The sequence below is a fragment of the Pelodiscus sinensis genome, chromosome 18 (genome assembly GCF_049634645.1).
Source record: "Pelodiscus sinensis isolate JC-2024 chromosome 18, ASM4963464v1, whole genome shotgun sequence".
Taxonomy (NCBI): Eukaryota; Metazoa; Chordata; order Testudines; family Trionychidae; genus Pelodiscus; species Pelodiscus sinensis.
The window spans coordinates 1281158-1308857 of record NC_134728.1 but is presented as its reverse complement, the minus strand read 5'-3'; the positions used below and the strand labels follow the sequence as shown (position 1 = coordinate 1308857).

Genomic DNA, 27700 nt, shown 5'->3' with positions numbered 1-27700 from the left:
CTGTCTTGTGTGTGTGTCTGATTCATCCTGCATCGCGGGCATGCGCACACACAGTGACACTCCGCCAGTGCCTGTCCCTTGTGAACCTGTTCCTGCTACAGCAGAGAGCCGCTTGCTCTGCCAGGTGTGGGGCACACCTCGCCTCTGTCCTCTAGAGAAGCTGCTTTCTGTGAGAGAGGACCTGGCTCCCTGGAAGGGTTTCCACGTGTAAGCGGAGGGAGTTGCGTCTTGGGCGCTAGTATTGGCACCATGCGCGCTGGTCGGATGGGTGCACCTTGCTGGCTCCTAGCAGCGTTTATTGCTATGTATAATTCACTCATTTCCACACGCACTGAATGGCGCTGCTCCTGGCTAGGGATGTTAAATAGCGACTCACTGACTAACCACATCACCGGTGCACTTTGCATCGACTATTCAATTAGTCGATAAGGGCACCTCCGCCACTGAAGTGTAGCCACAGCTCTAGGGCCGTGTGGACTCCCCCGCTGACCCTGGGCTCCGTGCGGCGCTGCCGCTTTGAAACGTCGCGTGCAGCCTGGAGACACCCCGGCTGGCCCCGGGCTGCACGTGGTGTTTCAAAGCGGCAGCACCACGTGGAGCCTGGGGTCTGGCCCCAGACTCCACACAGCACTGCCGCTTTGAAACCCCCCCTCCTCTTTCTCTCCCTCTTGCTGCCTCTTTCTGATAGAGGCAGTGGGGTGGGGGAGGGGAGCGACTAGTTGACTAGTGTGTCGACTGTCCGATAAGCATTTGCATATTGGATGGTCGACTAGTCCTTCACATCCCTACTCCAGACCTCTTAGCTGACCACTGGGCAGGAAACTTAAGCTCCTTACCTGACTGTTTGCAGCCAGTCATTGGTCGGGGTTTTCTACACACACCTCCCCCCCTCACAGGAGTCCTGGGCAATATGGGGTGGACGAGGTGGGAAGGAAAGAGACTCCACAGGTGTCTGAGGTGGGAGGGAGCCTGGTGGTGCCCTGCAACTAAACCCTCAGGGCATGTCTACACAGCAAAGTTATTTCAAAATAACTTTCCTAGCGTCTACACAGCCTTTCCGTGATTTCGAAATTAATTTGAAATAGCGGAGGGCTTATTTCGAAATTGGTAAGCCTCATTCCATGAGGAATAGCGCCAATTTCAAAATTGCTATTTCGAAATACGGGCTGTGTAGACGCTTATTTTGAAATAGGGGGCCTCCAGCCCTTCCAGGGTGCCTTGCTGGCCGCCCTGGTCACAAGGTAACTTCTGACCTGATGCCCTGCCGGAACTGGTTCCAACCAGCCTTAAATGCGATTCAACAGCCACTCAGTGTGGACACGCTATTTCGAAATGCATTTTGTGTGTAGACGTGTTATTTTGAATTAGCTATTTCGAAATAACACTGCAGTGCAGACATACCCTCAGGGGGGAAGCTGCCCGCCGCCACGCCGCCCGGCCAGAACCCACCAGGCCGCCGTCGCCCGCCTTGCGTTCCAGCAGGAAGGCGAGTGCAGCTGCAGGCTTGGCGAAGGAGGGGGTGGGCCTAACATTTCCGGTGCGTGGCCGTGCGGCCGCACCGCTTAGTGGGAGCCCCGCAGGGGCCTGCTGAGGCCTCACCAGCGGCTGTGCAGAGGGGCGATGTGCCGCAGCAGAGACCTGCCTGCTGACACCTCCCGGGGAGATGCTGCCGGCTGCCGTTGCATCTGTCGTGGCTGGTTTGTGGGGCGAGGGGACTGGGGAACGGCTTTCCCAGGGAAAGGCTCGGGGCGTTTCGCCCACGGGACAGCCTTGCCAGAGCGGGCAGTCGAGGCGGGGGGGGGGGGAATGCTGCTGTCTCAACCGAGGCGTGGGAAAGGGTCACTACGCAGTAATGTCTTCACAGGCCCTGAGCAAATCCACATGCTCAGCAGCAGGCTCTTTGTGGAGCTGCCTGGGGGCAGGGCTATGGGCCAGGGCTCCTGGTATAAGGTTTCCTCTCCCCCTACCTCTGCTAACCACGCTGCCTCCAGTTGGGCCTTGTTTTCACTGCACAGCCAGAGTCCCAAGTCTGGAGCAAAGCCAGAGCCAGCTGCTCGCTAGCAGTTCCTCAGCGCTGGCCGAGTACAGCGCCACGGCTTTCCCCGTCCCTCCCTAGAAGGGAATGCATCCAGCTCCCCGGGCAGGCTCCACCCCTCTCCGAACCGGCCCCGTGCGGAGCCCCATTCCCTCATCTCCACGGAGAGGAGCAAAGTCCTCTGCTGCCCTCGGACATCTCGTGTGCACGTTCCTCCATTTTCCTCGCGGCCTGGGGAGGGCTGTAAAGGAGTCTGGGCGTTTTACCGCGCAGGTGGCTCTGTGTGTATCCCCTTCCCCCGCCCAGGCGTGCTGGCCAGACCAACCTCCGCTGTCGTCTTGGCTGTGTACTTGACCCGGCTCCGCAGCCCGTCGGCACAGCTGTCCGACTGGTAGGAGGGAGCGACGTGGGCAGACGGGAGCTTGTCACAGAGGTTGATGGGCTGGTCCTCGGCTGAGGCGGTGAAGTCCATGGGAGCCGCAGTCCCGTTCCCGTTCATTTCCGGGAAGGCGCTGTCTCCCTGCGTGCTGCTGGAGGTGGAAGGGTTCAGGGTGGAGGAGCCGTTCCCACTGCAGCTCTCGGACGAGGAATCATCTGCAACGAGAGCGAGGCGTCCACTCAAATCCCACAGCCCCCTCCCTGAACGCGCCCGTCCGCCCTACCCGGAGCCAGGAGAGCAGCTGCTGCCCCCCCGCCAATAGGGACATGGTAGCATCCTGCCCAGAGCCTGCATGGGCCACGGCTTTTGCCAGACTGCCAGTGGGCATAGGGGGAGAGAAACGAGTTTTGTAGGGCTCCCCAGAATCCCGTGTGCCCAGTCACGGCCTAGGCCACACAGGGGCGTCATCGCCCTGCAGTGCGATGGATCTGAGCAGCCCTCCTCCTGGGAGGCCGACGTTTGCCCCCTGCCCCCCACTGAACCGCCCCAGCACGGCAGACCCGTGGGAAGGGGTATCCTGGCCTTGTCCGCCCCACTGACGTCAATGGGGGTTTGGCTTCCCAGGGCAGAGACTCCAGGACAGACACCGCTGGGCATTCTGGCAGAAATGCACCTCAGTGCAGAATGGGAGACGCCTCAGGGGCCCTGGTACTAGGTTCCCATCCCAGGGACTCCTCACATACGTCCCGTTGCAGCTGCGGGCAGAATCCCTCCCTGTTCCTCTCCGGGAGCCACACGGACGCATGGGCACAGACCGACTGCCCCCTGCCTCGCCCCTCTTCCAGCAGCCTGGCACTGAGCTATCTGGGCAGCGAAATGCAGAGCCGGGGCCTGTGCGTTGCATAGAAACACCATCCGCTCGTCCTCCAGGCTCCTGCTGCAGCTCCCGCCCGCTTCTCTCCGAGCTCCCTCCAGTGCCCAAGGACACGGCTCTCACCAGGGGACTCCCTGACACCTACCTGTCTTTGCCCGCGTCTTCCGTATCCACACCAGCCAGCCCCCCATGTCAGGGGCACAGACACCCTGTGCGTCTATACGTCCCCCCCGGGTGCCCCGCAGGCTCTCTCCTGCATGCCTCTGCTCCCAGCCCCGGCTCCCGGCGCTCCTGCCTCTGCATCGCTTGGCACCCAGCTGCCCCCATCCCATCCTCCCTCCCTGCCATGTACCTGGACCCCAACTGCCTCCTGCTCTTACGCACAAGCGCCTTTCCTCCTCCTTTACACACCCAGGCCGGAGCTGCGGGGCACTAGGGAACAGTGTGGCCATGGGCAGAAATCGCTTTCCTCCCGGCAGGGCGCAGGGACCTCGCCTGGCTTTCGCGTGCTCAGGAGCCAGTCTCCTGGGTCAGATGTCACATTTTTTAAACTCTGCTCCATCTATTTCCCCTTCCCGCCCCCTCCCTGCAGCCGTAAATCCTTTATTGCATTAGGTGCCGCTTGGAGGGGGACCGGGAGCCGCTTCCTGTGCAATTGTGAGCTGTGGTTCAAACAAAGAAGCTGCACCAACTGACAAGCAGATGGCGGTCCCTGGCTTCCTGTTCCCTGCCTCCGCGCTCCTGCGGCAGGACAATAGGGGTCAGGCTGCCGGAGAACACGGGACACATGGGACTCTGGCGCATGTGCAGGAGGCCAAAGGTGTGTGCGGCAGAGGAGGGGGAAAGAAGGTGCTGTAGCTGCTGCTATCAGTCTCCCTCCTCTCCCTGCCCCCTCCCGACTCCACAGGGAAACTTTAATGGGTGAACTTTCCTGTGACCCCTGTGGAGGCGGTAGCAGCAGCGAGGACTTTGTATCCCTTAAAATAAACAGTCTCAAGTACAATTAGGCCTCCGAAAAGGGGCCAGGCAGGACGGTGAGGCTAGAAAGGGACCTGGAGAACGCAACTCCTCCAGCCCCGAGTCGAGACAGGACCACGCCAGTCCAGACCCACGGCTCTCCGCCTCGCCAGGCTGCAGCGCCCCTTTCAGGGTCTGCCTTGTCGCGGGGACCCCCAGGCCTCCCCTCACTCCCATTAAACACAAACGGCTTACAGACTAGACATGAAAACACAAACACGTCCGGAGCAGCGGCCGTTACCACGTCACGGCAACACAAACCCACCGGGACATACACACCGGCAGCACCCAGTATAAGCACGTCATGGCATTTCAGTTTGCTTCTTCTGTAGGCGGCTGTAAAATGAGGCCAATGTCTAGACTAGAGAGCATATCCCCCGGAGACCTCTGGTACCCCAGGGATCTGCGCATCCCGGGTGGGAACCACTGACCTAGACCGTCCCCGACAGGCGTGCACCCCAGCCTGCCTGCTGCTGGTACAAGCTCTTCCACGAAACCCTTCTACTCGTGCGCCAACTCCTACGTGGGGCCTTTCTTCTTCCCGCACGCCCCCCAACCAGCCACCAGAGCCTGGCCCCCGCCTCCCTGTTACACAGCCAGGGCTGGAGCCGAGCTAACCCTCGGTGTGGCTGTTCAGTGCCCCTGCGTGGCTCCATCCTGCCTGGCCTGTGCCCCGTGGCTGGCAGCTGCAGCTTGCCGGGCTGTGCCTGGACAGGACTCAGAGCTAGTGGGTGGGATTCTGCATTATGTATGTGACCTGAGGAGTAGGTAGACCACTGGGACAATGGGGAAGAGGGTGCTTCCCCGCAGCATCCTCCATCCGGGTCTGGGGGCCCCTTGCCTGGGACTCTAGCTACGCTTAGATGTGCATTTTGCTGTGGCGCGCGTCCTCTGGCGGGCCTGTCCGTGCTTGTACGCCCTGTGCGCCTGCATGAGCTCAGTCCTGTGTACGCCTTGCTCGTGCACAATGCAGGGGGAGGAGGGCCTGTGCTTCACGTTGGTTTGCACTGCCGACCTGCCTGGCGCCTGCGGCCCCTTGCTTGCTCAGCCGTGGCCATAGGCAGGACACAGACAGCAGGCAGGCTGCTCTCGGAGAGCCGGGGCTCGCTCCCCCTCTGCCTGGCTCTGTCCCCGCGCTGCTCCCTCGGCGCTAGACAGGGCTCCTCCGGGGGGGCCGTGGCCTTACTCGGCGCTGCCTCTCTCCGCAGGATTAGGGAGAATTATTCCTGTGCACAGAGGCACAAGCTGCACCACAGGACCCGCTGTAAGCCCGGGCATCGCCACAGCAACCGAACTGCTCCTCGCAGGGTGGCCAATCACCGACCTCCCTCTAGGCCAATGGGAGAAAGTCTCGGCCGCCTTGGGACCTCTCCTGGCTGATCGCTCTCTCCTGAGCGCCGAGGCTGCAGCTGGGGTGGCGTGTAGCAGGCAGGCGGCCTGTGCACAGTCTACCTGGCCTCGCTGCGCCCGCCTGCGCCCTGCACCACGGCGCCCAAAGGCACAGCCCCACGCTTGCTCCCTGCACCGGGGCGGCCTGGGCTCCGGATCTCCGCTGCCTCCAAGCCCTGCAAGCCCCGTGGCACTTGGGGCAGGAATTAGCATGATTCTGGCCAAGGAATCAATTGAGGGCGTATTATTACCAAAGTGTCAAAACTCTGACAGAGGCAGATGCATGGCAGCCCTCCTCCTGCGTGCCACGCCAGCCTCCATCCCCCTGCTGCTGGCCAGCCCTCCGCGAAACGCCCTTCCTCCTCCCCGCTGTCCTACAGCCAAAGGAGGAGGTCTAAAAGGCCGTCGGCAGGGCAGCTGTCCGTGCCAAGAACCCCCCTACAGGATAACGTTTTGGGTCCTCCCTCCCCAGGGCCAGGCACTTGCTTTCACGCACCAGCTCAAGGACACACAGGAGACACAAGCTGAAGATTCAATTCACATCCAACGCCAGCATAACAATCTTGGGTTTGTTACGCACACACAATACGAAGGGCGTTTCTGAAAACGGGTTAGCAACCAGTAGGGGTGTAATCCAAGGCCAGGGCAGGCTGAAGCAACTGCCCAGCGGCTACTGCAGGGAGAGCATATTTGATTTCAATCTACGATGAATAAAAGTACGTACTAAAGAAATCTGCAAACAAATTAGCCCCGCTTGCACGTTTTTATGGGCTACGTGGCTCACACCACCTCTCTGTATTAACAAAGTGTCCAATTCATCCCGCCAGGAACAAGATACTCTACGGAAGTTACGGAGAAGCAGGTTCAGACACAGATCTCGACGTCTTCGGCGCAGGCTAAGAGCAGCGTTAGCAAACTTATGAATGCAGAACTTCACTACATTTCCTGGCTTCCTTCTCTGCAGGACCCACACACGAGGCTCTCAATAATTCTCAGCGACAGAGAGGTCGGCAAAACCGACGTGCTGGACAAAACACCGGGCAAAGAGTCCCTAAAGCCTGAGCAATGAATGCAGGGCTCTTACGAAGCAGCATGCATGCAGGGCAGAGGTCTCCTGCCCAGGCTGTCGAACCGGAGCAGGGCTGATTCCCAGAGCACTGGAATTCAGCCGCATGACTCCCTGGGGCAGAGCAAAGCGAACACATTTCACCAGTTCTTGCTGCAACTGTGCTCAGAGCAGGGCAGAGCCTCGGTGAGCTCCAAGTAGCTGGACAAGGAGGGTACGTCTAGACTACAGGCTTCTGTCGACAGAAGTTTTGTTGACAGATACCGTCGACAAAACTTCTGTCGACAAAGAGCGTCTAGACTACATTGAGTTCTGTCGACAAAGCAAGCTGCTTTGTCGACATGGTAGTGTAGACGCAAAGGACAGTTTACATGCAATAACACCTTCTGTCGACAGAAGGCGTTATGCCTCGTAAAATGAGGTTTACCAGCGTCGACAAAACTGCTGAGTTCTGTCGACGTTATGTCGACAGAACTCAATGGTAGTGTGGACGCAGGTATAGTTTTGTCGACAAAAGTCCACTTTTGTCGACAAAACTCTGTAGTCTAGACACACTCGGACTGAGCTGCCCCATGGCAAGGGGGGGTCGAGAATTTCCCTGCTCATACCCCAATCCCAATTCTGTTACGTGTAGCCCTTTGCCAGATAGTTTGGCTGGAAAAATTCCAGCCCGGGGGAGGGGGGGGGTACGAGCTCTTTGTTTCAACCAGACTCTTTTGTGCGGCCTTGGTCATCCTCTTCAAATGGTCCTTTTGCTGCTCTTTGACCGGATGAGCAGTGGCTTTTAACAGCTTGCCAGGCTGAATTCTGAGGCAAATAATTGTTGGTGTTAAAAAGCGTCAAACTTTGGGGATTTATGCACATTTCCATAAACAGCTGGCAAGTGCCCAAACCCACCACCACCAAACAGTGCGATTCTGTGAACAGCTGGGGAGCAAAGCCGGGCTAGGCTGCTATTAATATATTAATTATCCCGGCAGCATGAGCCTCGTGAGTTCTCTGCCCTCGGCTGGAGTTTGGCTAAGCGAGAAGCCCCTCTAATGAGGACAATTAGAAGCCCCCATGCAGATGGAAGGGCAAAAGCAATGCAACTTTTAACTGTTCTTTCGTTCAGAAACAAAATCATTGAAATTTCACGTCACAGGTCATCTTTGGCAGCTGGGATTCTGCTGGGGAGTTCTGATGCTGGGAGACACTGGAACCCGTGAACTGGAATTTAGCGGGTCCAGGTTGGCAAGGCAGGCCTGAAGCACGACTGAAAATCAGGGCTTGTGCAGAGCACCGGCCTCCCCATCGGCCGCACAGGCCTTGATTGAACGTGCTCTCGTCAGGGGCATTGTTCTCTGGCACGGGGCTGGCTGCACACATGCGTGGCTGCAAAGTGAAAACCCCTACGCCGTCGTTCTGAGCATCCACGGAGCACTGTGTGCCTTTCGGAACGACGAATCTGGCAGCAGCATCTCTGGCCTCTCGTTAGCTTCACCAATCCTGGGGAAACGTCGAGGGACAGGCTCTTGGCTCCTCAGGAAGCCTCGAGTGGGAGATCAGTCATTTACTAAATAAATTAATCAGGGCTCAGAAATTTCAATTGGAGGAGGCGCCCGGATTATCCTTGCTTTCTGTGGCGCTGGATTTGCAGAGATCAGGAAGGGAAGGGGAGATTTCCAACACCTGCTCCCTGAGCGGTTTTATGGCCGGCCGGGAAATGGTGGGTTTAACGTCTATTTTAACGTAGGGCAATGTGCTGCCATCCAAAGAGGGAATTGCAGATGAATGGGACAAATTGTTTCTCCGCCTGTCACATCTCCAGAATGGAGACAAAACCCTCTTTTGACTCAGAAAACAGTGAGCTTATGTAAGAGGCAGCAGCCCCGGGAACCTCCCAGCAATACAACAGCACCACTCAGTCACAGTTCTGCGACAGGCCGTCAATAGCCACCCAGGACTTTCTAGGGCTAGAATAACCCACCAATGGCTGTGCGGGGCTTTCGAGGGCTCTGCCACCCTCCACCAGTCGACAGCCAGGCTTTTTGATGACTTTGATGATTCTCTGCCAGACCTAGAAGCAGTTTGGGTCAGCACCACCAGCTCCTGTTCTCACTGGACCACACACAGTCCTGTCCTATAATAAGCCAACCGCCCCTCCGGAGTTTCCATGTCACAGCCATCGCCGCCGACACAGTCTCCCTCGAAAGGGAAATGCGCCGTTTCCACATTGAAATGTCACCAGCACACTTGAGAACTTTACATCTAGCTTGAAAACGACTGTCAGAACTGTTCAAAGCAACCCACCGACGTCTCACTGTAACAACAGCCAGGAAGATGAAAAGTGCCATAAATTATTCACTCACAAAAGAGATGAGAGGGGGGAGGAGGGGAAAGAGGAGAGGCTGCGAAGGAGAGAGACTCAATACAAATTAGAGCCACGCAGTGAGAACGGGGGACCTTCTGAGGGACCACTGCTGGGAAGAAGACCACCATTCATCAAAGATCACGGAGCAGCCCTGAAGGACACCTCCTCAACCAAAGACCAGGAGTCTGTGAACTCCAGAGGAGGGTCCAGCCAGCATTAGTCGGCTTCGTTCCAGCCCCAGCTCCCATTAACAGGCAGGGACAGCCACCCATTACCAGGAAACCCGTCCTCGCTAGCGCCTGCCAGGCTGATGTCCTTTGAGATGCTTACACGTTTTTTTTCATAGTAGCAGAGAAGAGACGGCCAACGGCCAGCGAAGGCGTTCTATTTCCCATCCTCCCTCGTTAATGCAAACCTCGTTACACCCCAGACTGAGAGTCCACCCTCCACCCCAAGACTGTTCTGCCAGGGTCTTCACTGAGCCAGACACCAAGTGTGTCTACTGACACGGGAGTGCTGTTTGCTCTTTCCTGCACTGTGCAGGAAAGGGGTCTCCTTGCGCCATCTCCCACCCCATCTTCTCCCTCACTCCCCCCCCCCCCACATCCCTCTGCGCTACAGCAGGAGGCCAGCTTTACGCTGGGTCTGTGAGGGACGGAAGTTTCCCTGTTTGCCTACAGAAGCCAAAGCCCAAGAGTCAACCCAGCAGAACGGCAGCATCTCTTATTAAACCCGATTTCTCTTTCCTTCTCTGACAGGGCTGGGCTTGGTTTATTCTAAACAAGAGGCTACTTCTGTCTCTGGGAGACGCGGGCCTGCCTGCAGGCTGGGTCAGGGGTTAGGAACGGAGACCCGGCCTTTCATCTCGCCATTGCTGGCAAGCCCAGCCAGCGGAGATGTGAGGCAGCTGGCCAGCCGTGCCAAGTGTGCGTGGTGGGTCTAAGTGGGCAGATGTGCTTCAGCACAATGACACCGGCTGCCTCCTCCAAGAGGACAGGGGCTGAATGGGCTGCGCTCCTGGGTGCGGGGGAGACCCACAGGCCGGGCGGCATGGGGAAAACTCGCCAGGCTGCTGCCTGTGTCGCGGTTAAGCCGGGGGCTGCTGGACATGGGGAACTGAGTCAGTAAAAGCCAAAATAACTAACCTAAACAGAAGCAGGGAAAGGGGCAACTCTTGCCATCAACTAGCTTAACCTGCACCCCTGCTTAGGCACCGGCAGGGCAGTTCAGGGACTGTGCTGCTCCATCGCCACACAGAAAGTCACCATCTGGCAGATGTTCTGGAGTCGGGAGCCAAGGCAGGTGCAAGCCAGGCAGGAAGGAAAGCCAGGCAGCCGGGTGCTGGGGAGCAGCTCTGCATTTCCCAGCCGGCAGCGGCCGCAGGAGAAAAGGCTTCCGAAGAAGCTGACTGAAGAGATCCGTGACAAGCACGAGACTGCAGCCGGGAGAGGGGCTAGAGAAGGGCGGAGGGGAGAGAACAGCTGCCCTGAGAGACCTCTAGCAGGGGGATGGGCCGTGCGTGCGATCCGCAGGAAGCCGGCCCATGGGCCAAGGCAGCGCTCCCAGCACTTGAGAGGAAGCCATGTCAGACGTGTGCCTGGAGAGCCATGGACATGCCACTTGGGCTCTCGATGTTCTGTGGGTCCAATTCAGGCCCCAGATGCAGCCCGGCCCGCAGCCTCACACAGTCCCGGGGTGGCACGTGGGTGACAGACCAGGAGGGCCCCGTGTCTAGAGGTGAGCGGGGCCTTCGGGGGACCTCAGCCCCATCTCCACACTGGTGCCTGGCCTGGGAGCTAGGAAGGGCAGCCTCGCTGGGCAGTGCAGGGGGTACCAGGGGCTGGTCACCGAGCCGGCTTGGGAAGCACTCGGCCCGAGGGGAGCTGCAGGCAAGGCTGCGGGAAGGCAGGATAAAAGCTGGGGAGTGGGGGGTGTAAATCCAGGGGAGGAGCTGGTCTGAGGCAAGGGCTGGTGAGGGTACAGGACCTTGTTTTGGGGTCTCTGGAGAGGACGTGAGGTGCCCTCACCTCTCCCACCCCCTACCGACTCCAGGGAGAGCATGGCAGACCCTGGGGAGGGTGAGGGATGGTGGAGCCCAGAAAGGAGCAGGCTGCCTGGAGCCCGGTCTCCATGGAGATGAGGACTGTGGGTAGCCAAGGTGCATTTGCATTCCTTGCCATGCAAGGGGGGGGGGGGCTCTTGCTGTGACTGGAGGGCCCCAAAGCGCCACCATGGCCACCACGGCCTGGCAGGGAAACGGAGGGATGCCGTGTCGCTGGATGTGGGAAGCAGCCCTACTCGTGTAAGCAGAAAAGTGTGCGGCAGCTCTGAGGACGCGGCGCCTGAGGGGAATTTCGAGCCCCACACGGCAGCATGGAGCCGGCACGTGGCGGGCGGAACAATGGTGAACGCGCGGCACGAATGGAAACCCCAGCGCCCGAGCTGGAGCCGAGCTCGCTCGGGAGGCTCCTCGCCACGCAGAAGACCCAGCGGTACCCCGAGCCCTGCGCCACGGTAACCATGCAGCACAGCTCCCGAAGGGCACCCGGCAGGCGGGGAGCGTTCGGGACACCCTCGGGACTGCCGTCACCCCTCTGCCTACCCACAGTGGCCCCCCAAGCGATCTCAGACACACCTCCCGGCCCCACAGGAGGAGCATGTCCAAGGAATGCCCCCAGCATCTGCCCCCAGCTGCTCCTGAAAGCTCTCTCAGGGGAAAGGTGCATCTCCTGGGCACGGCCCACTGGCCGGCCGCACTCGGCCCCTCCTGTCAGGGCGGGGATTAGCGACCGGTCCCCAAGGCAGAGCAGACTCTGCACGGCCCTGCCACTCAAACCCTGGATCAGCCCCAGGCTGGCCCTGGCTGAGAGGGGGTCTGCCCACCCCCTGCTGCCGGGACGGGGTCTGGGCTCAAGGCTGGTTTTCCTTGCAGACTGCTGGGCTTATTTTAAAAAAGGGACGTGGGGCCAGAGGTTCAGTGGCCTTCTCCCGCCCCCACAGCTGGTGCTGAGAGCACCTCCAGGCTGATCCCTGAGCCAGGCAGCCGAGCGGTGGCAGCTCGGTATGTGGCCAGTGCCGGATTGCAAAGTAGTCTCCGTTGTTGGGGAGAACACCCAAAAACCAAGGGGGCTTTGCTGTTCACACCAGCCCCAGTGAGACTGAATTATCCCTAATCTGTAATTGGCTCCAGATTGGACCTCCCTGGTCCAGCACTATCAGGACCTGACTGGTCCCCAACGAGAGGTCCCCTGCCACTGGCCCCCAAGCCCAGCAGGCACCCTGCCTTGCCCCTCACCCCCCTAACCTGGCTGGGCTGCTTGCCCAGCTGCCGCAGGACAGTCCAGGCTCTGGCTCCTGCAGTGGGAACCCAGCCCCACACTCCATGGGGCTGCACCGCAGGGCTCTGGCCCCACACTCCATGGGGCTGCACCGCAGGGCTCTGGCCCCACACTCCATGGGGCTGCACCGCAGGGCTCTGGCCCCACACTCCATGGGGCTGCACTGCAGGGCTCTGGCCCCACACTCCATGGGGCTGCACTGCAGGGCTCTGGCCCCACACTCCATGGGGCTGCACCGCAGGGCTCTGGCCCCACACTGTTGTGGGACCCTAGCCCTGGTCTCACACTACTCCCAGGCTGCCAACCTTGTTGCCCCTGGCCCTAGCTGGCCCTCCAGCTCTTAGGTGCCCCGGCTCTCTGGTCCAGGAGCAGCGGTGACCCTGCTGGACCGCGGATCCTGCCGGACCAGAGAGCGCAGGTTTTCAGAGGTGCAACCTGCAGTAAATGCAACATAATCCAACACGTAGATATGCAGCGTCCTAGTGCCACGACTCCCTGCAGCAGGGCCACTCAGCTTGGGAAGCTCCGGGGGCCACAGCGATACTCCCAGCACATGCCGAGGGCCGCGACTGAAGTGTGGTTGCATGTACGTGCAAATATAGATGCAAATAGCTTCTTTCGCACTGACGGGCACGAATACAAAGTTTAAGGCCCGACTACACAACATGCAGCCCACTGAAGTCAGTTCTGCGATATTAATAAGATGCAATCCAGTCGTTACCCGATTTCCACCCATATGGCAGCACTTTTAATGAGCAATGACAGTCCCGGAAGTTAACCACTAAAACGCAGCTCAGCAGACGACCATTCTATTGACTCCTCCTTTGTTTTGGCTCCCACCCGCAGGCCGCGTGTTGAGCAGCCTGCCCTACCTGTCATGCGGAGAGATGGGGACGGACCTCCAGTGTGTGCGCAACGGAGAGATTTCACCGCCCAGCTCTCAGGCTGACACTGACTAGTTCTGCCAGATGGAGGCCAAAACCAAAACGAGCAAGAAAACGGTTCACCCCGTGCGGTGAGTTAAAACTCTGCCACACCCTGGGGCAGCAGGGATCCAGGAGGCCCGGCCCGTCTGCCTAGCAGGTTCCTGTAACGTGTGTTCGTCTGGAGCGTGTAAGGAAAGGCAAGTGGTGCACTGCGGTAGGATACAGGGATGACCTTTTCTTGTTCCTCAAGAACACCTTTGACCCCAGCAAAGTGATCCCTCCGGGGGGAACTGGAAAATGGCTCTAGCAGTTGGTGGTGAAAAGTTCCCATTCATCCCTGCTCAGGGTTTGGACACCCATTCGCTCCCTTCTGGGCAGTGTCAGACGTGAGTAACATCCTAGCAGGGCAGAGGGGCGACCCTCACATTTCCCACCGTGGGAGCAGCAGAGTAACCCACGAGAGGAAAATGGAAGGAGCTGGTTCCTGCTGCTGTTCATGCTCCATTCCTGAGCCAGGGAGCGATTCTGTGGACTGGGGACCCCTCGGCTCAATCCGTGCCCTCTTCTGCAGTTAGCAGTGCCAATCCCACATTAGCCCCCATCGCCGCTGCTGCTACCGTGCTTCTGAAGTTCTCCCCGACAGCGTCTTTTGCTCTCCCTGTTGGCATCACATACCAAACGGCTCTTTGCTGTTTCAAAAGTCGACACACAGTTTGCAACAGGATAACAGCAGGCCAAAGTTTCTGGGCCCTGAGAATTAGGTGTTTTTTGTCGGAGTCTCTTATTGCCCCCTAAGGTCTAGCAGACACCAACACCTCAAGGCAAGATACACTTGCCTCTTGTGCACCCTCCCACACATGGCCACTAACCCACCCAGAACAGGTCTTGAAACTAGGGATGTATGTGACTAGTCAACTACACAATAAGCCAAGTCACTACTGGATTACTTGCTCCTCCTCCTTGCTGCCTCTGTATCAGGGGCAGCAAAGGGGGAGGGGAGCAGAAGCCAGTGCAGTGGGGGAGCTGGCTTAAAAGCCGTTCCCCCCACTCACCGTCTCCATGGGATGGGCAGGGAAGCCAGAGGCGCGGCAGGGGAAACCGTGAACGGGGACCGAAGCCGTCCCCACTTGCGTGGGCTCCTTACTGCTGCGCTTCTCTCTTTGAAACGTACAAGAGCCACAGACAGCTCTTGTACATTTCAAAGGCGGAGGTGCAGCAGGATAGCAAGCGCCCTCCTAATCGAGTAGCTGATGGAAATTCCATCGACTACTCAATTAGTTGATTCATGGAAATTTAACATCCCTATTTCAACCGACCGGGAGGGCCAGGATAGCAGCTTCAGGTCCTGAGACGGGTCCTTAAAACAAAGTCTGAAATATGCACCTAGAGTTCAGGATCTCAGCACTGGGTCTTCTGTTAGATGGAAACTGAGCCGTACACTTGTCTTTTGCACAAAGCCTTTCACAGACCATGTGCGCCAAGCGCCTGGCCGGCTGCACACCAGCAGGGGAGAGCGACTGTCCCACCCAGAGGAGGAAGGAGAGGAATATCTTCTAGCGAGATGGAGTGAAAAGACGGAACGTGCCCGCTCCAGCGGGCAGGGACTGCAGAGGAGAAGGTGCTCGCAAACCACTGGCATTGGGACCGGACAACAGAGAAAACTGACCCCGGCCAAGCCCACGAGGCAAGTCCAAGGAGGGAAACCGGGCTGTGCTCCACACGCGGAGATACTTGAGGACAGTGCTGAGACCGCGCTTCCTGTCGTCACACGAAATATCTCTGACACCCACCCCCAGCTGCCCACTGCGCAGCCTGGGCTTGTCTCTCCCTCTGCGGCATGGCCACCGTTTTAGAGCCATTATTCTTTGGTGCACAGCCCAGAGCACCCGCTCTGGCTCCCACGAGTCCTCGAACTCAAATTCAAACGAGGGCTGGCGCTGGCCAGTTGCAATTCCTGCTCCAGTGGACCGTTCGGTCGGGGAGTTTCCCCCTTCACCCGCCGGCCTCCTACTTCCTAGAGGACACATGTCCGTCCCCAAGCCCCCTTTACCAAAATGGGGACTAACTGGTCCCATTCAGGTTTTTGGCCTCTCTGCTGAGCCTGGGACCAGACACCCACCCAGCCTGGGGAAGGGGATTCCCGCTCTACAGACATAAGGAGAAACCCCGTGGCCCAGAGGACTCCCAGGAAATGGGCATGGCTGTAAAAATGTGGATTCTTTTAATTCTCTCCCTTTAAGCCCCACTTGCCTCTTCATTTTCCTCAGCTGCTCTCCTGGACTGCCCTTCCCACCACCGCGTCTTCCTCGCTTCCATCTCCTGTGCATGGAGACACTTTCATTCCCTCCCCTTCCACCTTTCCCTTCCGGCTGCCTCAGTCCTTGCTGCTGGCGGCAGGCCGGGCGAAGCTTTCCTTCACAGCGGCACAAGCCCCTGCCCTCGACTCGCTCCCGCAGGAGATGTGCCACTGGTCGTCATGGGAACCACCACATCATCCCCATTCCTGCTTAGACCCAGGATGGTCCACGTGGTCTGCCAGTCAAATGGAGACCCCAATAATCTGGCTTCAATGACAGGGCCCTGCCGTCAGTAACGCCAGAGCCAGCGGGTTTATTCTCGTGCTATCGCCTCTGCTCGGCAACGCTGGCGTTCTCCCGTCTCCTCCTCCCCCTGACTCTCACGAGCGCGCCCAGGGGCACACGCACAGCCTCAGTAGGGGAGAAGCAGTCACATGGGCGTTTTAAACTCTGCCTGGCCTCTGCGCCGAATGAAAGCTGCTACAGAAGCCAAGAGAAGGCAGAAACCTCAAGTGAGGAGCCTGACTGAAAGAGAACCGCTACCATTTACTGACCGTCTGTGCCACACATCTGCAGTCTTCCTCCCCGGGCCCTTTACTGAGTCCTGCACCCGGACAGCCCAAGAAGCGCGCCTCAGCCTCCAAGGTGGGAGCGTGACTGGACTGTGCCTCCTCGAGAGGGGAGACCTGGCCTGGGAGAGGGAAGCGTTACTCCCGGGATTCTCACGCTGTCATTTCCAAAGTAGCTGGGAAGCCAGAACTTTGGCCTCGGTGACTGACCCTTAAGCTCCTGCCTAAGCCATGGTCCTTCTGCCTAGTGCAGTGCTGGGGGAAGGGACCCCAAGCCAGTCATTCCGCAGCAGCTGGCTTCCAACTTTTTTCCTCATGACCCAGTTGAAGGAAATCGTCGATGCCGCGACCTGACGTCATGTGACTGGAGTGCGGGCTCCAGGGTGGGGCTGGGGATGGAGCTTTAGGGTGCAGGAGGCGTCTTCAGCTTTGCGGTAACAGGGCTGGGGCAGGAGGGGCTTATCTCCAGCGGCCCCCAGTCAGCGGGGGGCTAAGGCAGCTTCCTGCCTCTTCCAGCCCTGCAGACCAGGCTGCCCCCAGACGCCACCAGCAGCAGGTTCCCAGCCAATGGGAGTGCGGGGCTAGTGCTCGGGGCAGAGGCAGTGTGGGGAGCCCTGTGTGCCCCCACCCCTCCCCGCACCTAGGAGCCAGGCCTGCTGGCGGCCACTTCTGGGGCACAGCACAGTCTGCGGGGCCAGGCCAGGCAGGGAGCTGCCTTAGCCCCCCCCTGCTCACCTGATCCCCCTGCAGCCACGAGCCCCAGCGCCCGACACCCCACCCCAGTGCTGGGCCGCGACCCCTAGTCTGAAACCGCTGGCCTTGTGCATTCATGAATGACAGGCACCAGACTGCAACGCCGCACAGAAAACATTCGCTGTCACCCGAGCTGCACGGCACAGTGGCTGTCGAGAGACGCCAGCCTGGAGCGCAGGTGCGGAGGGCGACGGACGATGGCACCCAACAGCCAAACCCTTCTCTGCGTCGCTTCGGAAGCGGGGGGACCACACGCGGCATTGACCTCCGTGGCGCCTTCCTCCTCCCGGGCTGCAAGCGGCCTGCCCAGGGCTTCGTGGCGTATTCGCAAGGCGAGGAGACGTGCTAGACTGTCTGCTTCCACGGACACCAGGGCGCCCTGCCGAGAAGGCAGGTTTCACATCCTCCCGCAGGCAGCCTCCCGGGCGGGCGCTGCTATTTTTAAAAACAGCCGTTTCCCAAAACTGCAGCTTTGCAACATCAATCAAACTTGCCCCGGTGCATGTGAGCGGGGAAGGCACCAGGGCTCCTCCGCCTGCAGCCGGGAGCGGCTGGAACCCGGGCCAGGCAGATAGGCCAGCACAAAAGCCCTTTCTTTGCCCGCGCGGCGGGGTGGGTTTCCAGTCCCTCCTCTTAAAGCAACACCAACTTGCTCGGAGTTGCCCCAAGATGCGTCCGCTTGCTGTCGGCTCTCACGCGGCCTCGCAGGGAGGCAACCGCTAGCACGCAGGGCCCAGCCCGTCTCGTTCTAGCGCCATGGAGATGAACTTTGACCTGCACTCAGACTTCACCCCGTGTTTACTTTTTTCAAGAGAACCTGTTCCACGGAGCTGGCAGGACACCCCTCCTCCCCAGCCTCCCCCCACATTCCAGGCTGCTCGGCTTCCACCCCTCTTAATGAGCTGCCCTCCCCAGGCAGATCCCCCCACGCCTCCCCCAGGCACAGAGCTCTGATTGAGAAGCCACATGCCAGGGCCTCGCATGCTCCCTTGTCCGGGCCTCGGCGCCACTTGCATCTTAGAGCGATCCCACAGGGGCAGATTAAAGCGCCGGGCTCAGCTCTCGAATGCGATGCAACTGCTGTTGTTAGCCGTCAATGTGCTCTGCTCCGGGAACACACATGTCCGTGGCATGTCACACACATGTCCGTGGCATGTCACACACATGTCCGTGGCATGTCACACACATGTCCGTGGCATGTCACGCGACTCTGTTGTATCTTGTCACAGGAAGAGTCTCTCAGAGCCACATGGCGATGTCCCAAACCACAGAGCCCTTCTCACAGCCAGCACCTGCCCCGGAGCACGGCCGGACAGGTTCCAGCAGCGCTAGCTCCACATGCTGCCCACAGGAGGGGGTCTGACTTCAGAGCCGCCCCCTGTGCACACACTACTATGGCATCCACCCCCCCAGGCGGGACACCTGATCGAAACGCAGCAGGTAAAGTTTAATGAGAGATTTAAAAACAGCCGATGCCAAGGCCAGGGAGCCCGCCCCTCCCCGGAGCACTCACCATCCTCCTGGCTGTGCAGGTTCTGAGGGCTCCGCATGCTCTCGTCCTGACTGGGGCTCAAACTGGAGTTCAGATGCTGGTCAGCTGCAATCCATGTGGAGTCGTTCATATCAAAATCCTCGCTGCTCACCGACGTCTCATCCTAAAAGCCAACAGGGACAAGGTCAAATCTGCTTCGGCTTTGAAGCTCCCGACCACAGCCCTTTGGGGGTACGGCAGTTCCCGCTCCCCCAAAGAAACGCGTTCACCTCCTTGACTCTGCAAATAGCCCTTCCCAGCGTGCTCTGGGCTAGGTAGCATTTCCCCTGCGGAGAGACCCAGTCTTCTGCTTCCTGTTTGAAGACGTGCCTGAGGAATGGCACAGCCTGTAACTGAGGACAATTAAAAGAGCTTGCATCCTGTAGGAGCGGATGGCTGAGCCCTGGAGTTTACCCTTTAATCTCCATCGACACGGCGGCGTGTCCGTGGCAGATAAATGGTTGTGCAAGCAGCGCAGGCAGGGTGTGACTTTGTTAAAAGAGCTTTGAAAAGGAGTAGGCTGAACGTTGTATTTCAAAACAAAACACACACCCAAACACCACCAGCCCCACCGCTGGGATGCAGCAGGAAAGGGTTAGGCTAGATCAGCCACTAGAGAAAATCTGCAGAGCAGCTCTGACTTCCATGTAGATAGGCCCTATACTGCAGCAGGGGATTTGCCTGTAGTATGGACTGATCCTAGGGACCTGCAGCCTGCTTTACCCTCTGCTTCACGGGCCCTTGGATCTGCCAGCAGATTCCCAGAACTTTTTGGCAGGCTTGGTCCAGAGACGCCAAAAAGTCCCATTAACACCACAAACGAGATACAAACGGGAACAGAGGAGAATAGTGAGCCCGTGCACGAGCCAGAAACATCTGCAGAACCCCCTGTTTTCGGGGGGCCTCCGCAGGGAGAGATGTCTAACAGCAGAGAAACGCCCACGGAGGTGGGTAAGCCAAGAGGTGACCTAGGGGCTCTTCTATTCTCCGGGACGGGCATGTATGAACCAAGGGGGAAACGCGCCTTGCGATGTGCAGCAGGAGCGAGGCCTGTGGGTTTTAGGACAAATAATGCTTGGCGCACTAGTTCTGCTGCTCTGAAAACAGCCAGCGCTGAGACGGGAACGCACCCTTCCAGAAGTCATGGATGCCACAGACTTCCCTATGGCATAGATGAAATTCTTCTCTCCCACTCCCTCAGCTGAAAGGACATTCTCTCTTCCTCCTTTGGAACCTGTCCTGTGCTTCACGACACAGCCCTGGGATCGCTTCCACAGCCTAACGGGTCAGCCGCTGAATTTCAAAATCATCCCCATAATGGCAGCAGTGAGATTCTGGATGAAGGGAAGAGCGAAGGAACCCCAGGACCCCAGCAACACGAAGGAAGCACCGACCACACCGGGATGTGTAACCCATTAGCTCTCTCGTCCCTCTGCGTGCCTTTCCTCCACTTCCCTCCCAAAATAAGACAGACTCCATCCAAAGCTGGGGGCTAGAGTGACTACACCCTACGCCGAGCCACTTTCTGTGTTCGCAACTATTGCCTTGTATTTAAAACAACCTTTCCGAGGCTCGTAACCTTATCTCCCGCCAGCATTTGGGCACTAGAAAAAATACCAAACCCCATTCCTCTTCCCTGCCCCAATGACTGCCCCTCCAGCCACCCCCGCTCCGTGCAGAGCTGTTCTGCTTCCAGCAGCCTTTGCTCTTTTTAACTGTGTAAGAACGGGTCTGAGCTTTCTGCCTTCCCTGCCCCTGCAGAGACATCAGCTCATTCAGGGCAGGAATTGCTGGGTTCAGCCGGCTCCCTCCTCCCACCCCACTTCACAGAGTTGGGCCTCAGAGGGAGTTTCCTGGAATTTACAGCTTCTGCACAGCCTCCTCTTGAACACTTGTAAAATCACACACAGGGCAGAGCCACACCAGGAGGCTTCTACTACCCACGCGGGCACTCTCGCACTATCAGTCCACAGGCATGCTCATGCTCACGTGACCGTGCTACAGCATGCAGCTTTCAACCAAGCATGCACACGCTTACGCACCTCTGGCAGCGTGGGCTCCACAAGACACACAGGGTAAATGGATGGGGATTTGTAACGTGGCTTCAACAACGTCTGCGTTCTGTAACGGTCAATATTCTCTCCGAAAAGTTGTATTCCGATACCTTTCGTTTCCTGACTGGCAGTGTACGTTTACACTGCACAAACCAAACCGACCAAGCAAACAAAGCCTGTGACAGTGAACGTCAAAGCTTGGGTCTCTAGACCTAGACAGGCAGCACTCACACGACAGTGTTAAACGTAGCCATGTCCATGTACCGGCTTCTGCTCTGAGACTCACTCCACTTCCTGGGTTTCAGAATCCACACTCCTGCCAGAGCAGGAGCATCTACACTGCTACCATCAAGGCTGATTCTCTATAGAGTCTGGTTCTCAGACTCATTGCCATAAGCTGTCCCGCCCCCCCAGTACAGACATCCTCTATATTCTCGTCTTACACAGGGTCTGAGCTGGAGGGGAATTGTCCGCTGCTAACTATATACATATATATATAATTGTAAGCATGTAGGGTGCCCATCACCTGGTATCTGGGCATCCTTACAAAGCTTAGTCTGTCCAAGTAAGATCACTGTCCAAGGTTATCTGCCAAGGTCTCCTGCTGCTCATAGCTCCCCATGTGTCCGGCCTGAACAAGGCCTGGGCTCAGAGTGTATCTTGCAGTACCGAATGAAAATGGCCAGGCCCATGCTTAAGAAAACATCTTTAAGGTGCAAATTCCAGAAGACACAGCCCTGTCTCAGTACCCACAAGCTTACCCATGGGGTGTTGGGTTCTAGGAGGTATGCTCAGCTATACACTTAGGCACACATGTACATAGAGCATCTTTCTAGCAGCCTATCATGTAAAGCTGTATTACATATAAAACCCCCTCAGTATTATATTGGTCTGCTATCTCTTGGGTAGACTAATGCTTTGACTGTCAAGCTACCAACGGATCTAACTGTGAGCGAGTGAAGTCCAGCAAGACTCAGTGCGTGATTAGCAGTCTCTGATATAAACGAGCAGCAAAAAAGAGCAGGCTACTGAGGTGGAACCTGCAGCAGCATGTACCCTCCTCCATTAATTCCATGCTTATCAACTGGGAGAACAAGAGCACTTACACTGAAAGACTCCAGCAATATTAACTTCCTAGCAGCCGGGCCCCATTTCTGCAGCATGCAGCTCTCGCAGCATGTCTTGCTACATGGCAGTAACCCATCGGTGCCACATGTAAAACCGGCCACGAGAACGGTCTCTTGGTAGCACCCAATCAATCCACCACCTCAAGCCAATAGTGTGTAGAGCTCATAACAGCGTCCTACTGCAACCACACACGACGGCTCAAGAAGTTCCTTACTGCAGCACTCAAACAATGCCGCCCTGTGTTCTTCCAGGCTTTCCCTACCTGGCAACACAGCCCAGAACCATGGATGTGAGCTGCAGCCTCTTGCTTTGCTGCCTTGCTAGCACACGTCCTGGCTTTAGCAATTTAAGATGCCCCTTAGCTCTGTCCTGTCACTACGAGCTAGTATTCCAACAGCCACCAGTGCCAACTTCCTCATCAGCGTAGCTTGTCAAAGCAAATAAGACCCTGAGCTCTGTGACTTCCTCACAATGCCCTATCAATGCCAGCAGTGACTCCTGGCAGTGCCCTCCTTATGCCAGCGAAGATTCCAGTGACGCGAGGCCCATCCAAACAGTGCCCAACAGCTTCTCCTCTCCAGCTATGGCTCTAAGACTTGCTTACATTTCAGCGTGATGCAAGGGGATCCTTTTTTCAGCACACAAAGGTCTGGTGTCCAACTAATGAAACAAAATATCAGATGGGAAATCCCCCGTGCCCTTAATTGTGCCCTGAATGCCAATCCTGTGAGTGGGCCATGAAGTTGTTTATCAAAACCCCACCAGATGCAGTGAAATCTGTGAACAGCAGCACTAGCTACAATTCAGAGCAATACGGTAAATATAACCTGCCCTTCCACTCCCTTTCAGCCTGCAAGTCAGGCAGCTCGTTCTTTTCCTCCCTAGATTCTCTGGAGAATTCTCGCTGCTAATTTCTTCTTTCCTGTAAACAAACTTCAAATGAAACTTTCCTTAAAAAAAAAGCACACTCCCTTACCACAGCCCGGCTCCAGATTTGCCTTCTCTTCACCCGTACCATGCCAGTCATGACACAGATGAAAGCCACAGCAGCTGCCCTAATCAGCTAGCACAATCTCTCCCTCTCTCTCTCCCTCCTTCCTAACCTTCCTTCTTCCCTCCCACCCCCTTATCCCTCCCCTTTCCAGCTCTCAGGAGAGATCTCACACTGCAGTAAAGTTCCATCACTTCATTTCTAGAATTCATGGGACTGAATGATTAAGGATCATGAAATATTTGTGCAGCTTCTTTTCCGAAGCAAGAGCCCATGGGTACATTCACAGGTCCACACCCAAATAGCTGAACAAGGACTTCAGGCACAGCAAGCGACTTGGAAAAACACCCCTACCATTCTCTCTCTCAGGTCCAATATTCAGATCCGCTTGGCAGACGGATCTGGTCTACACATGTACTCTAGTTATCAAAAGAAAACACATGTGCAATATTAATAATGCTCTGCACATCTCTAGTATCTTCCATTCAAGAATCTTCAAGCACTTTATAAATGTTAATCAGCATGAAGCCCCATTATTTCTCCCTGAATGAGAGAGACAGTAGCCTTATTTCAGAACTGAAGAAACTGAGTCACCAACAGCTGCAGCGACTTGTGGAAGACCTCAGATTGAGTTGGAGGCAGAACCTAAATCGCAGGACTCCATCTTGTGCTTTAATCACCGGACAGTGATTCCCTCTTGATGAATAATCTTTTCTCTTCAGGACTTCTTAGAGAACAGCCTTCCACACCACAGGCTGCGCCCGAGCGGCGTAGGAAAGCTCTTCTTATAACCAGGCCTTGTAAATATATGCAAGCGATATCAGTAACCTGCTTCTTTTACAGGCAGGCTCAGTTTCTCTGCAACTGGTCTGCAAATGCCTCCAAAGTCAGTTACACCATCTATAGCACCGTTTATTTTCCAGACACTGGGAACTGTAACACTGTGTTGCTTATTTTCTTTTTGAGGTGATCTGGTTTCATTTAGAAGTATAGCCCTACTTACTTGCCATGACAAAAAAGCCTGTTCGTTCTGTGGACTCCAGAAACCAAAATCTAGGGTGGTGATTGTTTACTTTAAGGGAAATATCAATTTCTCAACAGGTGACAAACGCCGTCACCATATGCCAGTATTAATTGTATTGTAGAGTCAGCTACCTTTTTAGAAATCAACTAAATGTGGCCTGGTTGCCTGCCCTTGGAGCTGCTTTACCTCTCCACATCAGAACCAGCGACTTGGAGAGAATGCAACCAGAAAATTTTCTTGAAGGACGGCACCTCCCGCTGGCAACCTGGAAGGTAGGATCAGTCTTGGGGAACACTCTACCAAAAGGGTAGCCTCATCTCCATGTCAGCAAGCATTAAACACAGCCTCCTGAGCATGCCAAGAAGGTACTGAACCACATCTGACCCTAACTTAACCACTTCAGTTCACAGAAAGACTTAATAACGTCAGAAAAAACTACTCAGGTCAAAGGCACTGGATACTGTAGCAGCCAAATAATGCACCACAGAGCCCAATAAAGCTGCCGATTCAGTTCAGTTGTGGCATTTAGGAATCCATGAGATCTGGTGCCTGTTTCTATACATTACAAACCAACACTGTATTACGTATGCCCTGCCTACCAGGTTGACTAGAGGTCTTATTTACAGAGAATAACAGGATTTACTATCACCGAGGATCACTCTCTTCTAGGGTGTAAGGGAAAGAAGCTGCTTCGCCCTTGCAAGGACTTGAAATAAAGTGAGAATTCGTTTTTACTAGTGCCCAAAATCAGGAGAGACAAGATCTAGCCGAGTATTATACATGAAAAGGGAATATTCATGAGCTCGGTTGTCTTGTTTTCCCTCCCTCCTAAGATCTCTCTTTTCTTCTGGGGAAAAGACCCAAAAGGCAGTGTAAACTAAACAGCTCATACATATTTCCTATGCCATTACCCTAGGCAAGGAGGGGTAGGCATTCTTGCAAACCGATTCTGAATTTCTGCCCTCCGGGTTGGGCGAAATGTTCAGGTGCTCTTGCTGTTCATTTGGGAGGTGCTGAACAAGAGGTGCTTTTCAACCTGTGGTCCGCGGACCCCGGCGATCCGCAGACTATGGCTAAGATTTACACAGGGGTCTGCATCTCTATTAGAAAATGTTTAGGGGTCTGCAAGCGAAAAAAGATTGAAAAATTCCCAGAATGGGATACCGAGGGGAGAAAATGTGAATTTGTTAAGTAACTACAGCAACTGCGGGGTACTATTAACATTACATACTTCTGAATACTCTGAAGGTGTAAGTCTTAAATCAGCCTTCATGGAAACACAACATGGTCAAAATCAAACAAGCATTTGATTTCATACGAAAGGGCATAAGTGAGCCTGTAAATCTCTCAAAATTAAAGGGTACTTTAGTCTCCCATCGACACCGTAAAACTGTATAAAAATATGATGAGCTGAGGATTTGAGTAATAAAGGGATGTTGCCAGGTCCAACCTGAGCTCAAACTGGAAGTTTTGTGAAAACTTATCTTTGCATAACACATTATCAGTAGGCACACCTTTTGGGTCAATATATTTTCAGTCACAAACAGTACAAAAATGGACTCCAACAATGCTCCCCCACACCCCACCTCCAGGGTGCATCATCAAAACAAGGAATGCCTGGGAATGGAGAAGTGAAACTGGCTAAAAACAATGAACAAGTGAAATTGACGAGCCTGTTTCCATTGTAGAATAGGAGCAACATACAGGAAACGACCAACCTGCCTGAAGACTGAGAAGCAGGGGAGGGATTTGTCTGTAACATTATTTCCAGTGTAGTGTCTACCACACAGGTGGGTCTCAGAGCAATGCAGTGTGAAATGTGCACTCTCCAACCAAGGAAGTTTCCTTCTCTCCATTTGTATATATGCAAATAAATAGATCAGGAAGGCAAATCCGTCTGAGCATGTGTAAATAGCTCCAGCCCCGGCAGGCAAGGGTTTCAGCATGAAGCAGGGATTGACCCATAAGTAGGGCTTTACCCCTAGGGAGAAAGCTATTTCCAGCACAATCCCTTACCAGAAATGGGAGGAAACTCAGGCAGACAGTGAAGTGTTAGAGCCCAAAGCCCCTTCTAGGTGCAGCGCGGTATTATTCTTGTGCCCTCTGCACCAGGGAAAGGGAAAATCGATGGTTCAGAGAGGGAGAAAGGTTCCCTGTGAATTAATGGGTCTGTAGCTTCCCCCATTGATCTGCCTCCTCCCACTTTCTTTCTGCGCTTTTGTGCTCTTCCGGGGAAGGGGGAGGCTGCTCTCCCGATAAGGGAAGGACGCTCTAACCTTAACCTTTCTCCAGGAATAATGCTAATTAGAGGCGCTAATGAGAACTTCCCGGGAAAGCGGGGCACGGGGGGAGGGAGGCGCAGCCACCGCCGGCCGGGTTCGGTTTGAAACCGGGGGCGCTGGAATCAGAACGCAGAGGGGGAGTTTAAAAAACGGCAAAGTCTCCCCCGCCCCCAGGCAGGAACGGGACCAGGGACCCTGGGCGGGCGGCGCTCGCCCCCGCGGTGGAACCCGCAACCGGCCCCGCGCGCCCCGCAGCCGCAAGCCCCGGCGCCAGCCCCCCCCCCCCGCAGTGCACGACTGTACCCCGGCCCCCAGCCCCTCCGTGTGCACCCCCCACCCGCTCCACACACAGCACCGCAGGGAAACCCGCCTTCGTCCCCAAGAGCCGACCCTCCTGCCAAGCTCATGCAACCACCTGCCCAGGGCGCACCCCCCCCGCCCCACACACCTGTGCACGTGCCCCCTCCCCCCCCACACCTGTGCACGTGCCCCCTCCCCCCGCCCTATGCATCCATTCCCCTGGCGCGCGCACCCCCCCCCAACAAACTTCCCATCCAGCCCTGCACCAGCATGGGCGCACCCCAACACCATCCAACCCCCCTGGGCCGTGTGCACCTCCCACCCCACCCCCAGTGACCTGAGTGTGTCCCAACAAGCCCCCCAACTCCCTGTGACCCCTGGATTCTCCAAACCCCGCCAACTCCCTGTGTCCTCAAACCCCTCCAACTCTTTGTAGCCCCTGCGCTCCCCACACCCCAACTCCCACTGCCCCTCAAATCGCTCCAACTCTGTAACCCTTGTGCTCCCCACACCCCAACTCCCACTGCCCCTCAAATCGCTCCCACTCTGTAACCCCTGTGCTCCCCACACCCCAACTCCCATTGCCCCCAAAACCCTCCAGCTCTGTAACCCGTGCGCCCCTCAAATCCCTCCCACTCTGTAACCCTTGTGCTCCCCACACCCCAACTCCCATTGCCCCCAAAACCCTCCAGCTCTGTAACCCGTGCGCCCCTCAAATCCCTCCCACTCTGTAACCCTTGTGCTCCCCACACCCCAACTTCCATTGCCCCCAAAACCCTCCAGCTCTGTAACCCGTGCTCCCCACACCCCAACTTCCATTGCCCCCAAAACCCTCCAGCTCTGTCACCCCTGTGCTCCCCACACCCCAACTCCCATTGCCCCAAAACCTTCCAGCTCTGTAACCCCTGTGCTCCCCACACCCCAACTCCCATTGCCCCTCAAACTCCTCCAGCTCTATAACCCCTGTGCTCCCCACACCGCAACTCCCATTGCCCCCAAATCCCTCCAGCTCTGTAACCCGTGCTCCCCACACCCCAACTCCCATTGCCCCCAAATCCCTCCAGCTCTGTAACCCCTGCGCTCCCCACACCCCAACTCCCATTGCCCTCAAATCCCTCCAGCTCTGTAACCCCTGTGTTCCCCACACCCCAACTCCCATTGTCCCTCAAATCCCTCCAGCTCTGTAACCCCTGCGCTCCCCACACCCCAACTCCCATTGCCCCCAAATCCCTCCAGCTCTGTAACCCGTGCTCCCCACACCCCAACTCCCATTGCCCCCAAATCCCTCCAGCTCTGTAACCCCTGCGCTCCCCACACCCCAACTCCCATTGCCCTCAAATCCCTCCAGCTCTGTAACCCCTGTGTTCCCCACACCCCAACTCCCATTGTCCCTC

The 27700-nt window shown here is 56.6% G+C and overlaps 1 protein-coding gene and 1 long non-coding RNA gene across 8 annotated transcripts in view; one reads left to right on the top strand and one right to left on the bottom strand.

The window, feature by feature from the left end:
- NOL4L (nucleolar protein 4 like) overlaps positions 1–27700 on the bottom strand; it is a 114313-nt gene that overhangs the window by 18159 nt on the left and 68454 nt on the right. For 2 of the 6 annotated variants that reach the window (XM_014570850.2, XM_075900827.1), the window contains 2 exons: positions 18510–18651; positions 2361–2629 (listed from right to left, as the gene is read on the bottom strand). In XM_014570850.2, the coding sequence (XP_014426336.2) occupies positions 2361–2629; positions 18510–18651 (411 nt within the window). Of the gene's footprint in view, positions 1–2360; positions 2630–18509; positions 18652–18757; positions 19616–19657; positions 20180–22685; positions 22812–25740; positions 25981–27700 lie in introns of those variants that run through there. The other 4 variants (XM_075900831.1, XM_075900828.1, XM_075900829.1 and 1 more) reach the window with 4 other exon arrangements.
- On the top strand, positions 1572–9859 carry LOC142818811 (uncharacterized). Of its 2 annotated transcripts, XR_012896457.1 has the most exons (4): positions 1572–1697; positions 3881–4108; positions 6522–6700; positions 7905–9859. It is a non-coding gene; the product is annotated as an uncharacterized LOC142818811 (long non-coding RNA). The 2 variants fall into 2 exon arrangements; XR_012896456.1 differs by lacking the exon at positions 7905–9859 and having other exon boundaries at positions 6522–7199.